Source organism: Manacus candei, unplaced genomic scaffold (assembly GCF_025592945.1).
Source record: "Manacus candei isolate 608988 ecotype Guabito, Panama unplaced genomic scaffold, ASM2559294v1 h1tg000011l, whole genome shotgun sequence".
Taxonomy (NCBI): domain Eukaryota; kingdom Metazoa; phylum Chordata; class Aves; order Passeriformes; family Pipridae; genus Manacus; species Manacus candei.
This window is the reverse complement of record NW_026138059.1, coordinates 5296527-5314891: the sequence shown is the minus strand read 5'-3', so window position 1 is coordinate 5314891 and position 18365 is coordinate 5296527. Positions and strand designations below refer to the sequence as shown.

General features: G+C 36.7%; 1 protein-coding gene across 2 annotated transcripts in view; it reads left to right on the top strand.

Annotated features, from left to right (window-relative positions):
- ASAP2 (ArfGAP with SH3 domain, ankyrin repeat and PH domain 2) overlaps positions 1-18365 on the top strand; it is an 84809-nt gene that overhangs the window by 62620 nt on the left and 3824 nt on the right. Inside the window, exons 15-26 of one of the 2 annotated variants that reach the window (XM_051778294.1) lie at positions 1133-1266; positions 2008-2102; positions 3822-4011; positions 4436-4521; positions 4717-4832; positions 5296-5363; positions 5884-5997; positions 8061-8316; positions 10793-10954; positions 11825-11993; positions 13374-13441; positions 14629-14738. In XM_051778294.1, the coding sequence (XP_051634254.1) occupies positions 1133-1266; positions 2008-2102; positions 3822-4011; positions 4436-4521; positions 4717-4832; positions 5296-5363; positions 5884-5997; positions 8061-8316; positions 10793-10954; positions 11825-11993; positions 13374-13441; positions 14629-14738 (1568 nt within the window). The remainder of the gene's footprint in view (positions 1-1132; positions 1267-2007; positions 2103-3821; positions 4012-4435; positions 4522-4716; positions 4833-5295; positions 5364-5883; positions 5998-8060; positions 8317-10792; positions 10955-11824; positions 11994-13373; positions 13442-14628; positions 14739-18365) is intronic. The other variant, XM_051778295.1, reaches the window with a different exon arrangement.

Below are 18365 nucleotides of genomic sequence, written 5' to 3'. Positions count from 1 at the left end.
GAAAAGAATACACCTGCACTGACTATGGTTTGCAGTGTTGGTTTTGTTGATCAATGAATTTCTACTTTAATCCTCTTTAATTTATTTTTTAAATCCTGCTGTTTCCTGTGTTCTTTTATGTTAGAGAGGCACTGCAAGGCTTAGGGTTTTTTGATGTGAAACTGTAGCTGAAAATATCAGATCTGATGCTGTCTGCACTTTATAAATCGATTGTTACTTCCAGCAATAGATATTGTATAAGACTATGGGAAGAGTCAATCCTGCTCTCTTAAAAGGAGAAGAGTCTAAATAACAACTACCAAACCTTTATCAAATAAATAAGTTACTAAGCTACCTGAAACTTCAGAAATTAATTATTTGTCTGGAAGATGAGGGAATGTTATAATAAAATTCAAAATACCATGAGAAAAGACAAGCAAGGGTTACTAAAGGAGAGGGATGAGCTTTAGTATCTTTGAAATAATTGAGTGAGAATCCATTGTAGTGTGTGCTGTATGTGTACTTCAGAATCTCTTCTGCTTCACTTAGTCTGAAGTCTATACTTGAAGTACAAAAAAAAGCCAACCCTGTAAGCATTGTTATTTCAGTTTAAACTGCACCTGTAGTCACAGTTGAGAATGTGACACTGTTATATTAGTGGTAGAAAAATGCAATTCCTGAAAGGTGTGTGAAGAGTGACAAACTAGACTGGTTGAGTAGCTCCCTCAGAGAGAGATGTCCTTCACAAAAATAAAATAAATATTTTAATCTTCTTTTATCATTAAAAACCCACTGTTTTTGTTTCCCAGTAAAGTAAATGTAAAGACATAAATTATAAAATATATAATTAATGTGCAAAAATCTTATTTTACTTAATAGTATGTTCAAAACTGTAAGTAAGCCAAACTGTAACCTAAAGAGATCGTGGAGAAAAGAAACTCCAGGCCAATTTAGTGTATAAGATGAGATAAAAAGAGCAGGTCGTTTGATGAGGCCCTCAGGCCCAGGGGAATACACACAACGTGCACCCCAGACAGTGATTCTACAGTTTTATAATATGGTCTATTCACTATTTCACTTCTGTATGCTACATTTTCTAGAGTGAAATAATCATCTGAATAAATTTTAATTGTGTGGGTGTTTTCTGTTTCAGATCCTACCTGGCTTTCAACAAATTTGGGAATTCTAACTTGCATTGAATGCTCAGGAATCCATAGAGAACTCGGTGTTCACTATTCCAGGATGCAATCACTTACATTAGATGTGCTGGGAACATCTGAACTTTTGGTAATCAAATTGCTTTTATTAACTTAAAAATAGTACTGTAAAATACTTCTAACACAAGTATATTTTTAACACTTTAACGATATGTCATTGCAATCCTGAAAGTTGCCTCTGGATAAACATAATTTAAGAAAGCTTAATTCAAGTTTAATGGATCCTCCTGGAACATAGTGTCCTACAGTAAAATTTGCTTATCTTAGAATTCAAATTAGTAGAGGCTTCATATTTTTTGTGTTTTCAGGTCTTTTTACCCTTGGTTGCTCTTTATAAGAACACAGCTGTTTGACATATAGATGTGCCTAAGATTAAAAATTGAAGGACTTGCAAATACTTATCCCATTAATTATTTAGCATTATTTTTAGAAGAGAACTTTAATCCCCAAAGAAAGAAAATGCATTCAGCTTTGCTACACAAAGAAGTTACCACTTATCAGCTGCTCTGTGTGACAGTTCATATGTGTGTTCTTACCCAGCACAAAGTATTTGCCTTTATCATATGAACTGGTGTCTTCATGGATTAATTATTCTGCAGTTACTGGTTCAGGTACTAAATCCCAGCTGAAAATTAACATCCAAGAAGGTACCTGGTCTATTCATTATCACTGACGTAGTAGCAGAACAAGGAATCAGAAATAAGAGATCTCAACTCTCGTTTTCCCTTGCCCCTTGATGTGGCTAATATGTGTGTGGTCAGTAGCTGAACATGTTTATTAAGTGAGCTGTGGATTTATTTTTTTTTTACAGCTTGCAAAGAATATTGGTAATGCTGGATTTAATGAGATTATGGAGTTCTGTCTGCCAGTTGATGAGACGGTCAAACCTAACCCAAGCAGTGATATGTAAGTAAAGAGCCACTACTTCTGAGAAAGGCAAACATTTAATTTAATATTGCTAAGAGGTTGTGCCATTATGGTTTGGACTGGCAGGCCATGGAAGATGTGTAATGTCTTATTGTCTTATAGCCAAGGAGGAAACCTTTTTTCTGATGCTTTGCTTGTCTGTTCTATTGAGTTTTGTCTGACTGTACCTTCCCTAATAGTAAGGATTATTTTACCAACTCTCTGAATCATGGTTTGTGGGACAGAAACAAATTAGCCATGACTTGTTGGGAACTTTAAAGACACACAAGGATAGGGATTAAAAAAACCAAAGCAAATAATTCTATCCTATTTAAACACAAAATAGAAATTGTAATAAGTTGCACATTTACCTGTAAGATACTGAACACGTAGTGTTTAGGAGCCACACCTAAGACTGAAGTCTGTAACTGTGTGGAATAAAGACAGAACATTTAACTGAATTCCTCGAAAACACTGAACAGCGATGGCAGAGATACAGCAGGGACAGCTGCCTGCTTGGCTGGATACTACTCCACCATAAAAGAGCTAGTAAACAATGCTGAAACAAACGCAGAAGAATTGGCTTTGGATGAAGCTGATTTTACATTATGTGGACTTGTAAGCATTCTGACAAAACCACTGTTAAACAGTGCAGTTTAAATAATTTTTGACTACTGCTATCAATAATAGTGCAGATTATTAATATTAATAAATAAAATTACTAATAATTTTACTGAATAGTAAAGCAATATAATAAGAACACTTCTTAAATTTATATTTAAAAATCATTGAGTTTGATACTTCTACATATAAAATTTGGGGTTTTTTTATTGAAATGAGAATCTGAAGACACACTTTTTAAAAACTACAAAGGATTACTATCAAATGCTTTATGAACAAGAGCTATCCATTGATTCAATTTGTTATTATTTGTTAGGTTCTTTTCTTTCTGCCTATTGCATAGTATCTAGGTGATAAGGTATGACTTTGTTAAATGTCTTCTTTGTAATATTGTGTACATTCCAAGAGCTGGTAAGGAGTTATGCCTTTGGGAGGCATGCAAACTCCTGTCCAGCTGTGATGGGAAGAGGAGTAGATATGTGTTATTGGGTATCAACAGCAAAAGTGATAACTCTTATGGATTCAGGTGTGCTAAGTTTTGACCTTTTTTAGAAATGTAAATAAGAGCTCCACTACATCCTCCCTTTTACGGTTGCGGTGAAAACTTGCTTTAAAGGATGTACTTTCACTACTGCAAATTGAAATTCAAGGCCTGGATAGTCTGTACAGAGGTATAAGAAAGATTTTTGATTTTTTTTTTTTTTATCTCATGCCTTCCATCTCTTTCCAGCATGTGTACAGCAGTACAAGTCAGGTAAACATAAACCTGCAAGACAACATAAAACCAGCATTGTGAAGCTCTGATGTATCTTCTGTACATAGAGCTGGGTAGTCTTGTCCTCAGCTACACACCAGAGTTTGGAGGGGAAAATTCGTGGTCTGTCTTTGTATTGGATATTTAATTCATCTTCTATAACTATATTTCATACTTGATATATGAGACTGCATGGTTACATGCATATTTTAAAAGAAAATTATCATAATGAATGAGAACTAGTCTTTCCCAGATCTTATTTCAAATGACTTGCATGTATTTATGGAAATGCTAATGTGTATCTTCTGATGAAAGTTATAGAAGTAATTCATATTCAATTTCAGGAATGCAAGAAAAGATTATATTACTGCCAAGTATATTGAGAGAAAATATGCAAGGAAAAAGCATGCTGACAATGCAGCTAAATTGCATGCTCTTTGTGAAGCAGTCAAATCAAGAGACATTCTTGGTTTAGTTCAAGTATATGCTGACGGCGTGGATCTCACAGAAAAAATACCACTGGCCAATGGCCATGTAAGTGTTGTAAATTTTATTAGTCAAATTGTTTTAAATGCAATATGCATTCATTAATTAAAAATTATTTGAAAATAACATTTGAAACACTGTTCTAAATGCTTGTCCTTTTCATGATTTACTTTAGCAATAACAAAAGAAGATACTAAATAGTTTAATCTAAGATTGGTTCCAAATACTCTTGTATTTTAAATGTATTAAAATGCTAAACATAAAATCATTCAATAATCTGTTAGTTTTCAACCCATTTGTTTGCTTTAAAGGAACAGAAGGGATACAATAAGTCTTCAGAGGTGTTTTTAATGGTAGCATATCTGCATATTTTGAAATTACACATTTTAGTTGATTTAATTTATGTCTTAATAGAATTTCTGCTTCTCTGTAGATCAGAAGAAATAAATGTGCTTTTTCGTTTTCTTCTTAGGAGCAAGATGAAACAGCACTGCACCTTGCTGTTAGGTCAGTCGATCGAACATCACTTCACATAGTTGACTTTTTAGTGCAGAACAGGTTAGTGTATGGAAACTATATATTGACATTGCTTTTATGTGAGGTAGTACAAATACTAAATCAATACAAACACTAAAACTGTATTTGCAAACGTAATTTTATTCTTTAAAAATCTTCGAATGAGAGCAATTTAATAATATAGGGTAGGAAACTTAAGTTTAATCAGCTTTCTTCTTCTTTCTTGTTCTCCAACAGTGGCAATCTAGATAAGCAAACCTGTAAAGGTAGCACAGCCCTGCATTACTGCTGTCTAACAGACAACGTTGAGTGCCTCAAACTGCTGCTGAGAGGGAAGGCTTCTATTGAAATAGGTAAAAGGGTAATGTGTACTTCGATTTCCTATTTGTCGCTGCTTCAGATAAGAAACAGTGAAGTCAGAATAAGTGCATTTTCTCCTCAATTGTTTATCATCAATCTGTAAACATAATCTTCATTATAAGAAGAATCAATATTGACTGTTTATTTCAAGTTTAAAATTCACTTATACATTACACTTATTTTTAAACAGATTTAGATTTTTAATTGCTGTCTTTTATGTCTATTTATATACTGCCATTTCATGGCTATCATTCATATATATATATGGCAGGTTGAATTACTACTCCTTGTCATGGTCAGAGGGTTGATATGATTTGAACCTACATATGAAGGAAAGAGATGAGTTTTAGAGTGTTGATCTAGTCCTTCACTATGTATCTGCAGGTTTGTCTTTAGTAATGGACATGTTAATAGTGACACTGCTCATCATATATTTCTTTTCTTGCTGTAATATAGCAAATGAAGCAGGAGAGACGCCACTAGATATAGCTAAACGTTTAAAACATACTCACTGTGAAGAGTTGGTGAGTATTGTCTTTCCATGGCTGCATTTATAAGCAAAATCATGTTTGAACATTTAAGAGTTTACAATTGAATAATCAGTTAATATATTCCAGATGCAATAATGGTATGCTAGAAATAGTTATATCCTTAGAAATAGTTATAGGCTTTTAAGAAGAAAACTATATTTCTCTTTAAATGCATCAGAAATGCTAAAATTCTTGGGGCCAGGGGACGATTCTGTTTGAGCTATTAGTCAGAGATCCACAAGTAAGATTGCCTCAGTAAGTTTTCAGATGACACCGGTGTTGATCTGCTGGAGGGTAAGAAGGCTCTGCAGGGGGATCTGGACAGGCTGGATTTATTTGTGTTGTATTTGGTACCACAGCTTAATTCTTTAAATTTACCTGAGTGCAGTAACTTTCCACATTACTGAAATCAAGATTCCTTCTATATGTGGGCTTTGTTTGTTTTTAAATATGCTGTTTAAAAAGAAGTACTGCACATAACATAGGTGTCAACAGTCATCTCGTTTTTCCTTAGCTTACTCAAGCACTGTCTGGAAGATTTAATTCTCATGTTCATGTAGAATACGAGTGGCGGTTACTCCATGAAGATCTGGATGAAAGTGATGATGATGTGGATGAAAAGCTGCAGGTCTGTATCAGCATTATTTTTCTGAACACGTACATGTGTACGTATGATGCTCATAATTATTTCAGTAACATTGCTTTTTACTATGGGGCTTTTTACTTCTGCATGGCATTTTATATTTCTATCACAGTATTTATGTATTCCTATATATTGTATCACCATTCAGATAATAACAGCACTGATGATGACCTTTTTGATAAAGCAGCTTGAAACTTTTAGAGATTCAATTTTTTTCCAGCTGTAAAAATTTTTAGTAATTTACAATTAGAAATCCCTTTCTGGCATGCTCTAAATTTGTATATTTGATCTGTTCTTTTCCTTCACTTCCTTCATTGTTGCCAGTTGCCTTCTGCAGTTGAGTGTCCTCTTTTTGAATCACTGAGCTCCATCTGATATAGGAAGGTATCTGCTATTCAGCAGTGAGGCTAAAGTAATGAAGATCCTACTTCGCTGCCCATTATTAATAGGTTTATACTGCAGGGACTTCTGAAAGGAGATTAAGGGCCATTAATCACAGACTGTAGTCTATGACTACATTGAATGCATGGGTGAATACTGCTGTTGCTTTAGGATCACATTAGAGTTTTGTTTATAACTGTCAAGCTGTTGGGCTTGTCTTGCTGGTAAAGCAATTGAATAGATTTTGTAATCTTTGCCAGAAAAGATCCTGTCTGAAATTTGAGTTGTTTTAGTCCAGAGTATTTAATGTAAAAGAAAGTTTAACCTAAAAGAAGGTTAAGACAATTCAACTGGTTTCTGCTGCTGTTGCACAACCTGGCTGCCTGGTCCTACCTCAGTTTTGCCTCCATTCTGACACACGTTTGTCCCTGTATTGAACTGCTTCGGTCTGGTGAACCAGTGAAAAGCTGAATCAACAATGCAAACCCAGAATTTTCTAGTGGTTTAGAAAGCAGAAGTGTGGGCTTAAACAAGGACAGGACAATGGAGAGGTCAGGGAATGGAGAGCGTCAGCCAGTGAGTGAGGCTGCTAAACCAAAGTAAGGGTAGGGATTAATGTGTCTGGCTGTCACGTACAGCATTCTGATAAATCTTTGAACTATAATGCTGTGCTATAGCATGTCTAAAGGCCCTACATGATCAACCCAGAGTAAGCATTGAATATATTCAGAGAAAAATTGATTGCTTGTTAGTGATACTCTTGGTGTAAATCTATTCTGCCTAAATGCTATTACTATAAATGGTTATTTTAATTTCATACAAACGGCATGTTAGCGATGTGTTTATCTAGTACTATTTCTGAAAGCACATTTATGTTCTCTGGGCTGTGGATTGTTACAGCCCATTCCTGTAGTAGCTACATGAATTTGTAACTCCAGTTATTTTAATTATGATTTGATAGCAATAATTACTATGCTTGCTCTTGAAACAGGAAGAATAATGCTAAGTGCAGATGATTGCTGTAAATCTCAAAGACAACTAATTAGATCTCATTTAATAATGTACATGGGATGAGCAATGATCCATCCAAGCTGCCAATTGAAGTAATCTCCTGAACTTGTCCAGCAATACTAGTGAGCTAAAAAGAGTTCATGAGAACTTTTTGCTTCTAATTTGCTCTAGGCTGAGCTACAGGTATAATACCTGGATGCAGCTGAGTCTGGGTTTTGAGATCATGAGCATGTATTTGGGATTTAGCACTGCTGAATTTCAGATGAAGCTTATGATCTTCAGTTGTTTATTTAGTTTTGAAAATATTGCCAGGCATTTTGATGCAGAGAATCTTTACTTCATCCAATTTGATTATCTATAGAAGTATAGTCCTGTGCATATAAGGATACAATATTATCCTACAGGAGTATACTAGAGGAGAAATATGTTAATTGTTTTGAAATGCAGTTCACATTTAATCTTTTTCTGTTTATGTGTACAGTTACTTTGTCTTGAAGAGGACAGAATGTAGGTTTTAGATTACGTATTAAAAGGAACGAAAATGCATTTTAGAAGGCATTTTTTCTTTATAGAAACTAATAACTTTCTATCTACTAATAAATAAAGTGAGTACTACTAATGTGGTAATTATGAATTCTTTTGTTATTGTGTTTAAGCAACCCAGTCCCAATCGGAGAGAGGACAGGCCTGTAAGCTTCTACCAGCTTGGGTCAAACCAACTTCAGCCTAATGTAGCATCCTTGGCAAGAGATGCAGCGAATATTGCTAAGGATAAGCAAAGAGGGTTTATGCCAAGTATATTACAGAATGAAACATATGGAGCAATACTTAGTGGCAGTCCACCTCCCGTTCAGCCTGCAGTACCTGTTACAAGTAGTGCACCTCCTCTACCTCCAAGGAATATTGGCAAAGGTACTAACAGCGGAAAATACCATTGTATATTAGAGGAATGGGGTCATCACTTTTTTTTTAAAAGTTTATATTTTTAGGCTTTCTTTTACAGTTGCTTTGCACAGGTAAGTATTGGAACAGTTTACCGATGACTTCATTTTATATACTTGAAGTGAATTTGCTCAACCTGTTCTGAGTGATTTTAGTGTACCTATGAGAAAGTGCACAACAGTGTTTGAGAAAACAATACCTAAATAATCTCACTAGAGCTAAATCATTTGTTAAAAGGAGGCCTGCAATTAATTTAGTTCAACAATTTTTTTTGTTATATTTCATTTTTTCATACTTGAAGATGTTGTTGTCAGAGTTCAGTTTAAAGATACAATTTCAATAGCATTTGTCTGCTGTGAAAATTTGCTTAAGACCTCGAAGAATGAAGAATGTATACAAAACATGAGATTATAACATTGCAAAGTCTTCTCTTAATATATGCTTCAAGGTTGTTGAAATAAAAGTATAAGTGTCATGATGTGGAGACAACCCTAACTGGATGGCTGAAAATTTAACTACCAATTACTGGTGACACTCAGATCATTAGAACAGTGTAAAATGTACGTGTCTTGTCCTGATTCAAAAGGGTTGTGTGCTTGCAAAATCTACCATTAATGCTGATGCTGTGAATTTCATTCTTATCTTTGTATGTAATCTGTTTGACCATAGTAAAGAAGCATAGAGAAATGTCTATTGGTCCTCTTTGTACAGGTCATGCTTGGTGTTCCATTGTTTTAATACCTTTATTAATCCACCAGGTTTCATGGATGCTAAATTTATGTAAAGTTCAATTAAAGAAAAATTACCTTTAAACACATGGTTTTCTATGGTGCTGTAAATCAGAATCCATAAGAGGAGATATGATCAGGGAATGTTCCAGGCACACATGGGCTTCTGCCTTTGGGAGCACTGTGCAGAAGTCAGAATGCAAGTCTCCAGACACCAGTGATTGTGTTTAAGATGGCAGATTGATCATCTGTGTAGTATGAAAAGTCAGTTACTGCTCTCACAGGAATGGCTTCAGCATAGAAGTTGGGTTAAAATATATTATTTTGGGAGTAGAAAAGCAGAGAACAACAGAACAGCATGGGTTACTTTAAAAGGATAGCATGAGACTGGGGGAAGTTTAGTAGCATATAAAACTTAACCAAGGTGGGATTCCTTTCCTCTAGCACTTTCACATGAACTCTAAACTTAATATTTCAATAACGGTTTTTTATTTGATGGAAAGCAATGTTTCTCCCACCAAACAGGAAAATTAACAGAAGGAGCTGTTAAACAAACACTTTGTTTAACTGTTAGAGTCTACCTCTGAATCAGTAATACAATTGGATAGTTAAAAAGACTTTTACCTTTTGATATTGTTTCAATCATGGCCAACCATACTCTTTTACCCACTGTTTGCCCTTGATTAAATGGCACTTTTCAAAGAGTGTCGTTTTAATTTCATTCCCAACCCCAGACTTCTTGGCACCGCTATAATACAACTCATGCCAGGAAGTCATGCTGCCTGCCTTAGATTATTAACTCATATTCTTTACTCTAGCAATGTATTAGCCTATTAATTTATATTCTTAGTTAAAAGCTATACTAGTATCATCAGTCTTAGCTTGTTGTTGATTGGTGATGTTGTTGATATTATACTTACGGTGTATTATTACTCCTTTATCCTCATAGCTTTAGGCAGTTCTCCAAGTCTTCTGAGCCTTTTATGCTTTTCCCTGCAACCTAATATTTATTCATACCTTACTCTGTTTCATCTTTTCTTAATATGATGCTCATGTGCAGAGTAGGGAGAAGTGGCATAATATGTGCAAAATATTGGCCTTTATGTGCAAAATATTGGCCTTATGAAGAAAACCTGTAGCGTGTTTTTATGAAATGAGGAGGCAGCTCTTCAGCCTAAGAATGGAGTCATTAAGAAGGCCCTGAAGAAGTCATACTTTGTAACTGTTTCACAACTAGTTACTATAGCTTCTTGCTTGGGTGAAATTCAGAATTACAGTTTTACATTGTTTCCAAGTCAAAACTGATGTTTTGCTTTGAGTGAGCAACGTGTACTAATGCTCGTGCGGGCGTGAGGTCCTTTTCTTGCAGTACCTGAGAAAATTACAGGTATCAGTCAGAGATTGAAGAAGGTAGCAAGACTTGTCTTGTGTCTTCTTGTTGAGAAACCTCTGCTTTTTTAAAGTGTTGACATATTCTAAAATAATGACTGGAGACAAATTTCACTTAGGTAAAATATTAGAAGTTTCTGGTTGAAGTCTTGCTGAGTAATTTTTACACCAGACTGATTTCTGCTCTGGCTTTCCAGCAGGATGCAGTGGTTCCTATTGCTGATTATAGTGGTCTGGCTGCACCATTTCTAAAAGCACGGGTGTGAATATTAACACTTTGTGCTTAGGGTAAGCAATAATAATAATACAGTATTTTCCTCTCTTTTTAGTTCAGCCTTCAGTTCTTGGCAGTGGTATTCAGACAATTTCTTCATCTAATGCAATGTGGAAGACAAATTCTTTAGGAGTGGAAAGTATAAGCAGGCAGAGGTCTTCATCTGATCCACCAGCTATTCATCCCCCTGTGCCGCCATTGCGTGTAACATCTACAAGTATGTTTCCACTTTCCCCTGTTTTCCCTTCTGCTGTATCTAATCATAGTTGGCTTATTTTTCCATTTCCACAACTCATACTTCCTCTTTTGGTGACTGTAACTTTGGCCTGTCATTCCCATCCAGTAACAAACTGTCTTCTCTGATGTTCCAGTGAGGACTGTATGGTGTAGTGCAGGGTCAGCAGGAAATACCATCTATTACTAGATCTAAAGAACTCATCACTTTATAGTTTCAATGCTGCATTTCTCACTAGTTGTAAAGGTGAGTGTTACATGTAGACCTGGGGCTATGTCTCCACGTTGTGCTTGATTCTTGCAGACCGTTGGAGTGCAAAAAGTTGTTTTAATGCATTGCCAGCTGCTGTTGTGGTGGTTTCAACAGAAATTTTAATTAATTGCTAAACCTTATGTAAAGTTAGTTGTTAACAGGATTTTAAGAAAAGATGTTCCCCTAAATAAAATTTCTCTGATATTATTCATTCAGTTACTTTTTCATAAAACGCAAACTGAAGACCTTGACTGAGCAAATAATATTAGCACTTTAAATATATTCTGATCTGCTGTTTTCAAGAATATGACTGACTTTGGTAAGAATTTTCTTTGCTTGTACTTTAATGGTGATTGAATTTAAGTTCTTGTGAGCTCTCTGACTTTGACTAGGTGAAAAAAAAAGGTAAACCTCTTTCCAAAGAGGTCCTCCTTCCAATGGAAGGATTGCATTCTGTTAAAGGTATTGATTGCATGTTGTAAAGCATTTTTCTTAAATGGGGCTAAGTCCTGGAACAGGGAGGACCTATGATGAGAGCCCGAGAAACAAAATGGTAAATAGAAGTTTAATTCCATTTTGTTGTTGAACTTTCCTCTATAGATGTACTTTCTCCAGCACCACCACCTCCAGTGGCAAAGACAGCCAGCATTATAGAAGCTCTGAACCAGCAATCAAAGCAGCAACCAGCTCCTCCACAAACTAAGCCAACCCCACCACCATTGCCCCCACAGCCTCCGAGTAGAATCTCTCAAAGAAAGCCTATTCCTGGGTAACTAATGTCCTTTTAGTATTTAATATACTTCATCATTGTTAGCAACTTATCAATTTTATGATATATAGCATACAAGTCATCTATAAAGCATGCATACTTCTGCCAGTCATGTGTTCTAGAGTATGAGAATGAATAAAGGCAGACCCTAAGGAAGCAGATGACAAGGATTTCTGTGGTAAAAACAAGACAGCCTAGTGATTTAAGATCATATGACTTGCAGAATATCTCCAGAATGCTTAGCTGTGATGGAAATAACAAGCCACAAAGAATAATCGATTCCTAATTCTCATCTAATAAAAAAGAGATAATGGGATCTAATATCTGATTGTGCCATTTTTTGCTCCCATGCTTTATGTAAAGTTCTGTTGCTTTCAATCTTTTCACTTGTAGAGTGAAAATAGAGAAGTAGAGAGACCTGGAACAGAAAAAGTAATTTTTAAATTTGCAAAAAACTAAGTTAGGAAGGAGAAGTGTACTGGAAAACAGGATCATGTCCAAAGCATCCTTGACAAACTGGAGTGGTAGTCAAGGGAGAAGAGGGGTGTCATTCAGTAAGCAACACTTAGTAATTAAGAATAATCAACTGCAGAAACGAAGCATGGAGAGCAGCAGAGTATGGGTAAGCAAAAGTCCTTAGAAGAAGGATCTATAGGGACACAGTGAGTCATAAATTAAAGCAAGTCAGACAACTTGTGCTGTTGTGGAAGAGTTAAAGAGAAATGGTATTGTTTCACTATAGCCTGAAAACTATAGGAATTAATCCTCCCAATTGACTCAGCTTCAGTAGTGCCTCAGTGGGACTGCTGTGTTCAGTTTGGGGCATTACAGCAGAAGACAGATACAGAATAGTGAGGCGGAAACCAGGGGACATCAATAAGGTGAAGAGAAGTCTGGAAAATAGGATCTTTGAGAAAAGTGTGGAAGAAATAATTCATTCACAAAATGGGACTGAAAGACGTAAGCAATCTTGGGCCTTTAAGTTCCTTTTCTAGCCCTTTTATTGCATATACCATACTAAGTAGAAGGAAGACACAACTTGTTGAGGCTTGCTATAATGCACAGGCTAATATGGATACATAATTTTAGCCAAAAACAAATTGAAAAAAACAGTGAAAGCAACTTCAGAACTTGGGAAAAGCCACAAATTGCATTAATTGCACCTATATTATTCTTCTCCCTTTTTTAAATTAAGTGCAACTTTCAATTGGCGTAATCAAAAATACAGAAGAAAAGTAGTATTTTTAAAAGCAAAATAGCTGTCACCAGAATATACTGAAGACGTGCCAAGACTTTTATAATTTGGAAAGAACTTTGTATTGTTGCATTTCAAGTTCTTGTTTGTTTCTGAAATGGATCAATTTCTCCCTTTCTGCACAGGACTGAGAAGTCATCTGGCTTAACTAACAAAGGGCAGACCAGAGGACCTGGGTCTCTACAACAACCTGGTAATTGTGGTTTAGAAATTAGTTCTATTGTAATTAAGCTATCATTATAACAATCTAAGGGAGAGTGTGGGTTTGTGGTGTTTGTTTTTCTAATTTACCTTGCACGTTTAACTACAGTCAGTACCAACATTCTTCTTGATGTAGGCCCTGATGCCTACACAAGTTCTTGATACACAAGTTCTTCTTCATGAACAGAGTTATGGGCCAGTTAATGTAAATAATGGGGCCATGTAATAAACAGAATCACAGAATGGTTGAGGCTGGGAGGGACCTCCGCAGGTCATCTGGCCTAACCCCTCTCCTCAAGCAGGACAGCAAGAGTGGATCACCCAGGACCATGCCCAGAGAGCTTTTGTGTGTCTCCAAGGACAGAGACTCCACAACCTCTCCAGGCAACCTGTGCCAGTACTGGGTCACTCTCACAGTAACATTATAAAAAATTTAGTTTGCTCTGTGGTTTGCATATGTCATAAACTAGGTATCAGGTACACATTTTAGAATAGAAAGATGTGATTCTGGTTTGAAAATTTAAAGCTCATACAAGTTTCACTTTTAATTAAATTGCAAATCGATATTGCTCTTTTCATGGTAATAAACAGAGTTTGTTATTCAGAGTTCATTATTCATTCTGCGCTTTTCATTGTCCAAAGTAACTACTACTTTGGGACGTTACAGCAAAGTAATCTCCATAAAATCCCTATGGTAAAGTTTGTGTACATTCTGTGGTGGTTGTAGTGGAATTCCTCCTGCCCAGTTTTCCTTCCCACTATATATTTTATGTTCATTTATTTTTACAGTGATTCTTTTTTATTTCCTCTTGACATATCTAAGGGTAATTTGCTAATGCTTGTCATCTGTGTCAGGAGTCTCCTGTAAAGAATACAGCATCCTGATAATTATGGTCTTTAGTCAGAAAGAAAGATTCTAACAGTACACAGTCTGTACTGAAGGAATGGAGAGATGATATATTTGGTTTTGCCCTCATCTATTATATAGGTTTATCTTTTTGGTAAGGAAAAGAATAGAAAATTCTATTCAGTTACTTAGAAAGAACCATTAAAAATTAAATACTTATGGAATATAAAAATTTTTGTGTGCTTTAAAGAATAATTCATTTGGCTTCAAATGATACCGTTACTTTTTTTTTTTGAAGCATGCCTAATATTTACTTGGTTTACTTACCTTAGCAGGAGAATCTTCTTCTGTATGTGACATTCCAGGAACACAGGCTGGTTCTACAACAAATACTTTGGCACAAATCCAGCCACCAGCACCAATGCCAAGGAAATCACAAATAGTAAGTACAAAATCTGGCATTTGATGTAATTAAATCTGCATTCTGTTAAACACACTGGACATGATTATGTATCCTATCATGGAGAAAGTGTGAGAATCATGAAACATACAGAGCCTGTATCCTGTGTTTAAGTATATGTGTGACTTGTACTAAGTATTTATGAAAATTTTGTTTTTCTTGAACTTCCTCTAAGATAGTATATGATTTTTAAATTTAAAAAACCAAACCAAACCCCCCAAAACCAAAGAGAAACCAAAGAAAAGAAGTATGGATTCCTTGTGGTGTTCAACTGTGTCCAATCCACCGAATGTATGGTTTGACTTACTGAAGATAAATAAGCTTTATGAGTTAGTCACTCGTAGGTGAGCTTGGTGAATGAGTCACTTGTAAGTAACATTTAGCTTCATTCTTAATCTTTAGTGAAGTAAGTAATAAGGGAACTCTGGTGCTTACTTTTATAATGGAAGCAGATATACTCATAGTTGTTCATGTAGGTAGATGAAACAGCTTCAGACAAGGCTAGTAGGAGTCAAGCTCGAAAGAAAAGAAACCGATTCCTTGTGCAGTTGGTTCTCTTTGCATCTCTTTGTTGTGCATTCACCTGGTGACAGGAGAGAAATCTCTTGGTAAGCACATCCCCAACAGAAAGTGGTTGAAGGGGAATGCCTGGACATATTCTGTATTTTTCTTCTCCACCTTCCCCGAACCTTATAGTGACTGTTAGAAAAGCGATACTGGATTTCAGTGGACTCTTGATCTGATGAGGTAGCCTTTTTCTGCTCTTACTTGCTATTTTCAATCTAGGACCATAAGTGGTAACACACATATTAGTGTCAGTACCCGTATTCTTATACTGGTGTAGGTAAAGGGATGTGTTTCCAGATGTAGTGTAGCTGTACATTATGTGTAGTTAGCTGGGTTTTTGATCCTTGCTCTAATTTTCTGTTGCTTTCTTGTGCGATAGACGTAAAACATCTATATCCTTGATCATGGCAGTATTTCTCTGCAGTAAGTAAGTCACAATATGGAGTCCATACTTTCTGAGATGATGCATGTGACCAGATCTGGGCTGTTTCATGCTTTACATTCTGTTTAGGAGTGTGGTTCAGTGGGTAAATAATAATCAGAGAGGTAGGACGTGTTCTTTCTGGCTCTGTGATGGTCTTATTAATGGGCTGTAATGAAAAGACCTACCCTCTTCAGTCCTGTCTCTCTCCCTTCATCCATTTTTCCTTTAGCCATGTCCACTGAAATAGCAATTCCAGAACAGACTTCATTGTGTTTGTGTGCATAGCCTTACATGGTGGTCCTGAGTTCTTAGAACCCCTATTAGCTGTTTCTCATGCTGAGAAGCCTTGCAGACGTCTGCAGTTCATCTTGCATTAGTTGGGAGTACAAAATTTTCTGGTTTCTTGCCTCCCCCACTTGTTCAACCAAGTTACTGTCTGTCATGCATTAAAATAACTTTCATGTTTTAGGCCATAACAAAATTAAGTGGTCTAAGTAGTGTAAAGTGGAAAATCTGTCCCTTTTGCTTACATTATCTTATTTACTTTGTGAAGCTGTTGTATCCTAATCACAATTTCTCCCACGTGTGCTGAGATTCAGGTGTGAGCAGTGTGTACACATCTGTTGGTTCTGAAACAGCTGCTTACCTGATTTTCTGTATAAATTGAAGTTGTTGTAGTTTCTGTATTGTTCTTTCCTTTTTATTTTTTTTATTTTATGGGACAAAATGCTTTAATTATGAGTGAATGGGCTGTTCTGACTAGTTTCTAGGGTCAGCATCTTCACTGTTTAATATTAATTACATAGTATGAAGAACAAATATGACTTTCCAGATGTCTCTAGAGCTTCAGTGGGGTGAATTTTGTGACTGAGAAAATCACCTGGGTGACTTTCTTCTGTCACAGGACAGAGAAGTAAGGGAAAACCTGGCTCAGGGAGTGTGTGCTAGTTAAGGTGCTTTAGCTTAATCAATCTAGCTAAAGCATCTTAGCTGAGATTTAGTCAAGGGCCCCTCAGCTAAAGAGCTTTAGCTAGATCAGCGTAGCTAAAGTTCTTTGGTTAAATTGCTCCATTTAGCCTTATACTCCAGCACTTTTTGCTAAGTCTTTACCCTGCCAGAAAATCCAGAGGTCAGCCCAGATTTAAAAAATGGTTGTGGAAATGTGAGTAAAGACAAGACGAGTCTAGCTGTTTATGCACATGTAACCAGTGGCTTATCTGCTATATAGTGCATTTACCCAATAACCTGTTTAACAGATGGAAATTCTTGATTCATCTTTTTTTTTCTTTTTTTCCCTAATATATTATTTAGATTTTTGAAATCAGACTGTAGATACATGGGAAACTTCCCTGAAAGATTTTATTCCTCTGGGAATGAGATCTGTTTTCATTTCCTTGCCTTCTAAAGAACAAGAAATACCTGTAGTTAGTGCACTTTGAAGTTGCCATTTTATCACCCTTGTACTGATGTGAAGCTTTTTCCTTTTGACTTAAAAGGTGGTTGTGGCTCAGACTGTCGCTTGTCTGAGAGGGAATGTCTCCAAAATTGCTGTGCTGCCGTGCCAGACTGACAGTTCACAGGGGTGAGAGAGCCTCAGGGTGTGCCTGCCCTGGGCAGGCCAGGCTTTAGAATACAAATGGATACTTACAGAACAGCATAACCATCATTCTGCCTCCCTCCTTCCCCATCCACATTCCCCATTTTTTTTTCTGCATGGTGCTCAGCTCTAACAAAGTAGCACATTAAGAGCCTGTTGGGCAGTACTGTCCACAGCAGAGCATTTTGCTGGTAGAGAATTGTGAATGGAATCTCTTCTCCCTCTACAAGCTTCCTTCTCCATGGCTGACCTAACTAGAGTGTGGGACCAGTCCCTGGGGGGCTCCAGGATGGTGATGAAACCATCTTCTCCTTATCCCATCTGGAGTTCCTGTCCCAAACACTCACTGTATTAACAGCCATCTGTGACCTAAATGGCACTTACAGCTCTGCTCTGGCATCTTAGAGTGGAAAGGAGCAATTTTTTCTCCCTCTGCCTGGGAAAAGGGGGTAAGCTTTCGTGGTAGAAAGCTTACAGCCTGCTTCCAGGTCCTGTGTCTCTTCACCTGTGCTGGGTTGTTTTGCATGGAAACACTGTGTGGGGAGCATTATTGTTGGTCTGCAACAAAGGATGAGGAGGCTGAAAATGAACACAACAGCCAACTGGGTTACACTGGGAGAGGTGTGAGGAGAGGATGGTGGATTCCGTGAAACCAAAGCAAAACAATTTTGGTATCATTTAACACAGAACACAGCTAGGCTTGGAGTCCCACTGCCACACTGGAATTGCAACTCCTTACTAAACTTTCCCTTTGAAAGAGTTGCCAAACGACTCTTGTGGCTGGCAGTCTTCAGAGCACTGCTGAGAGGCAGAGGATATTTTGGAGGGTTTGTACACTACTGAAGTGGGTTTAGCAAATTAAGAAGAGGTGTATTGGCAGCTGGCTGAGGCCTCCCCCTGATAATGCTGCTGCTGCTACCCATGCTGCACAGAACTCAGTCTTGATCACCCCATCTTCTGAACAAAACTGTGCTCACTGCAGTGATGTAGAGCTCTGAAGACAGGTTTGGGTGAGCCAAAA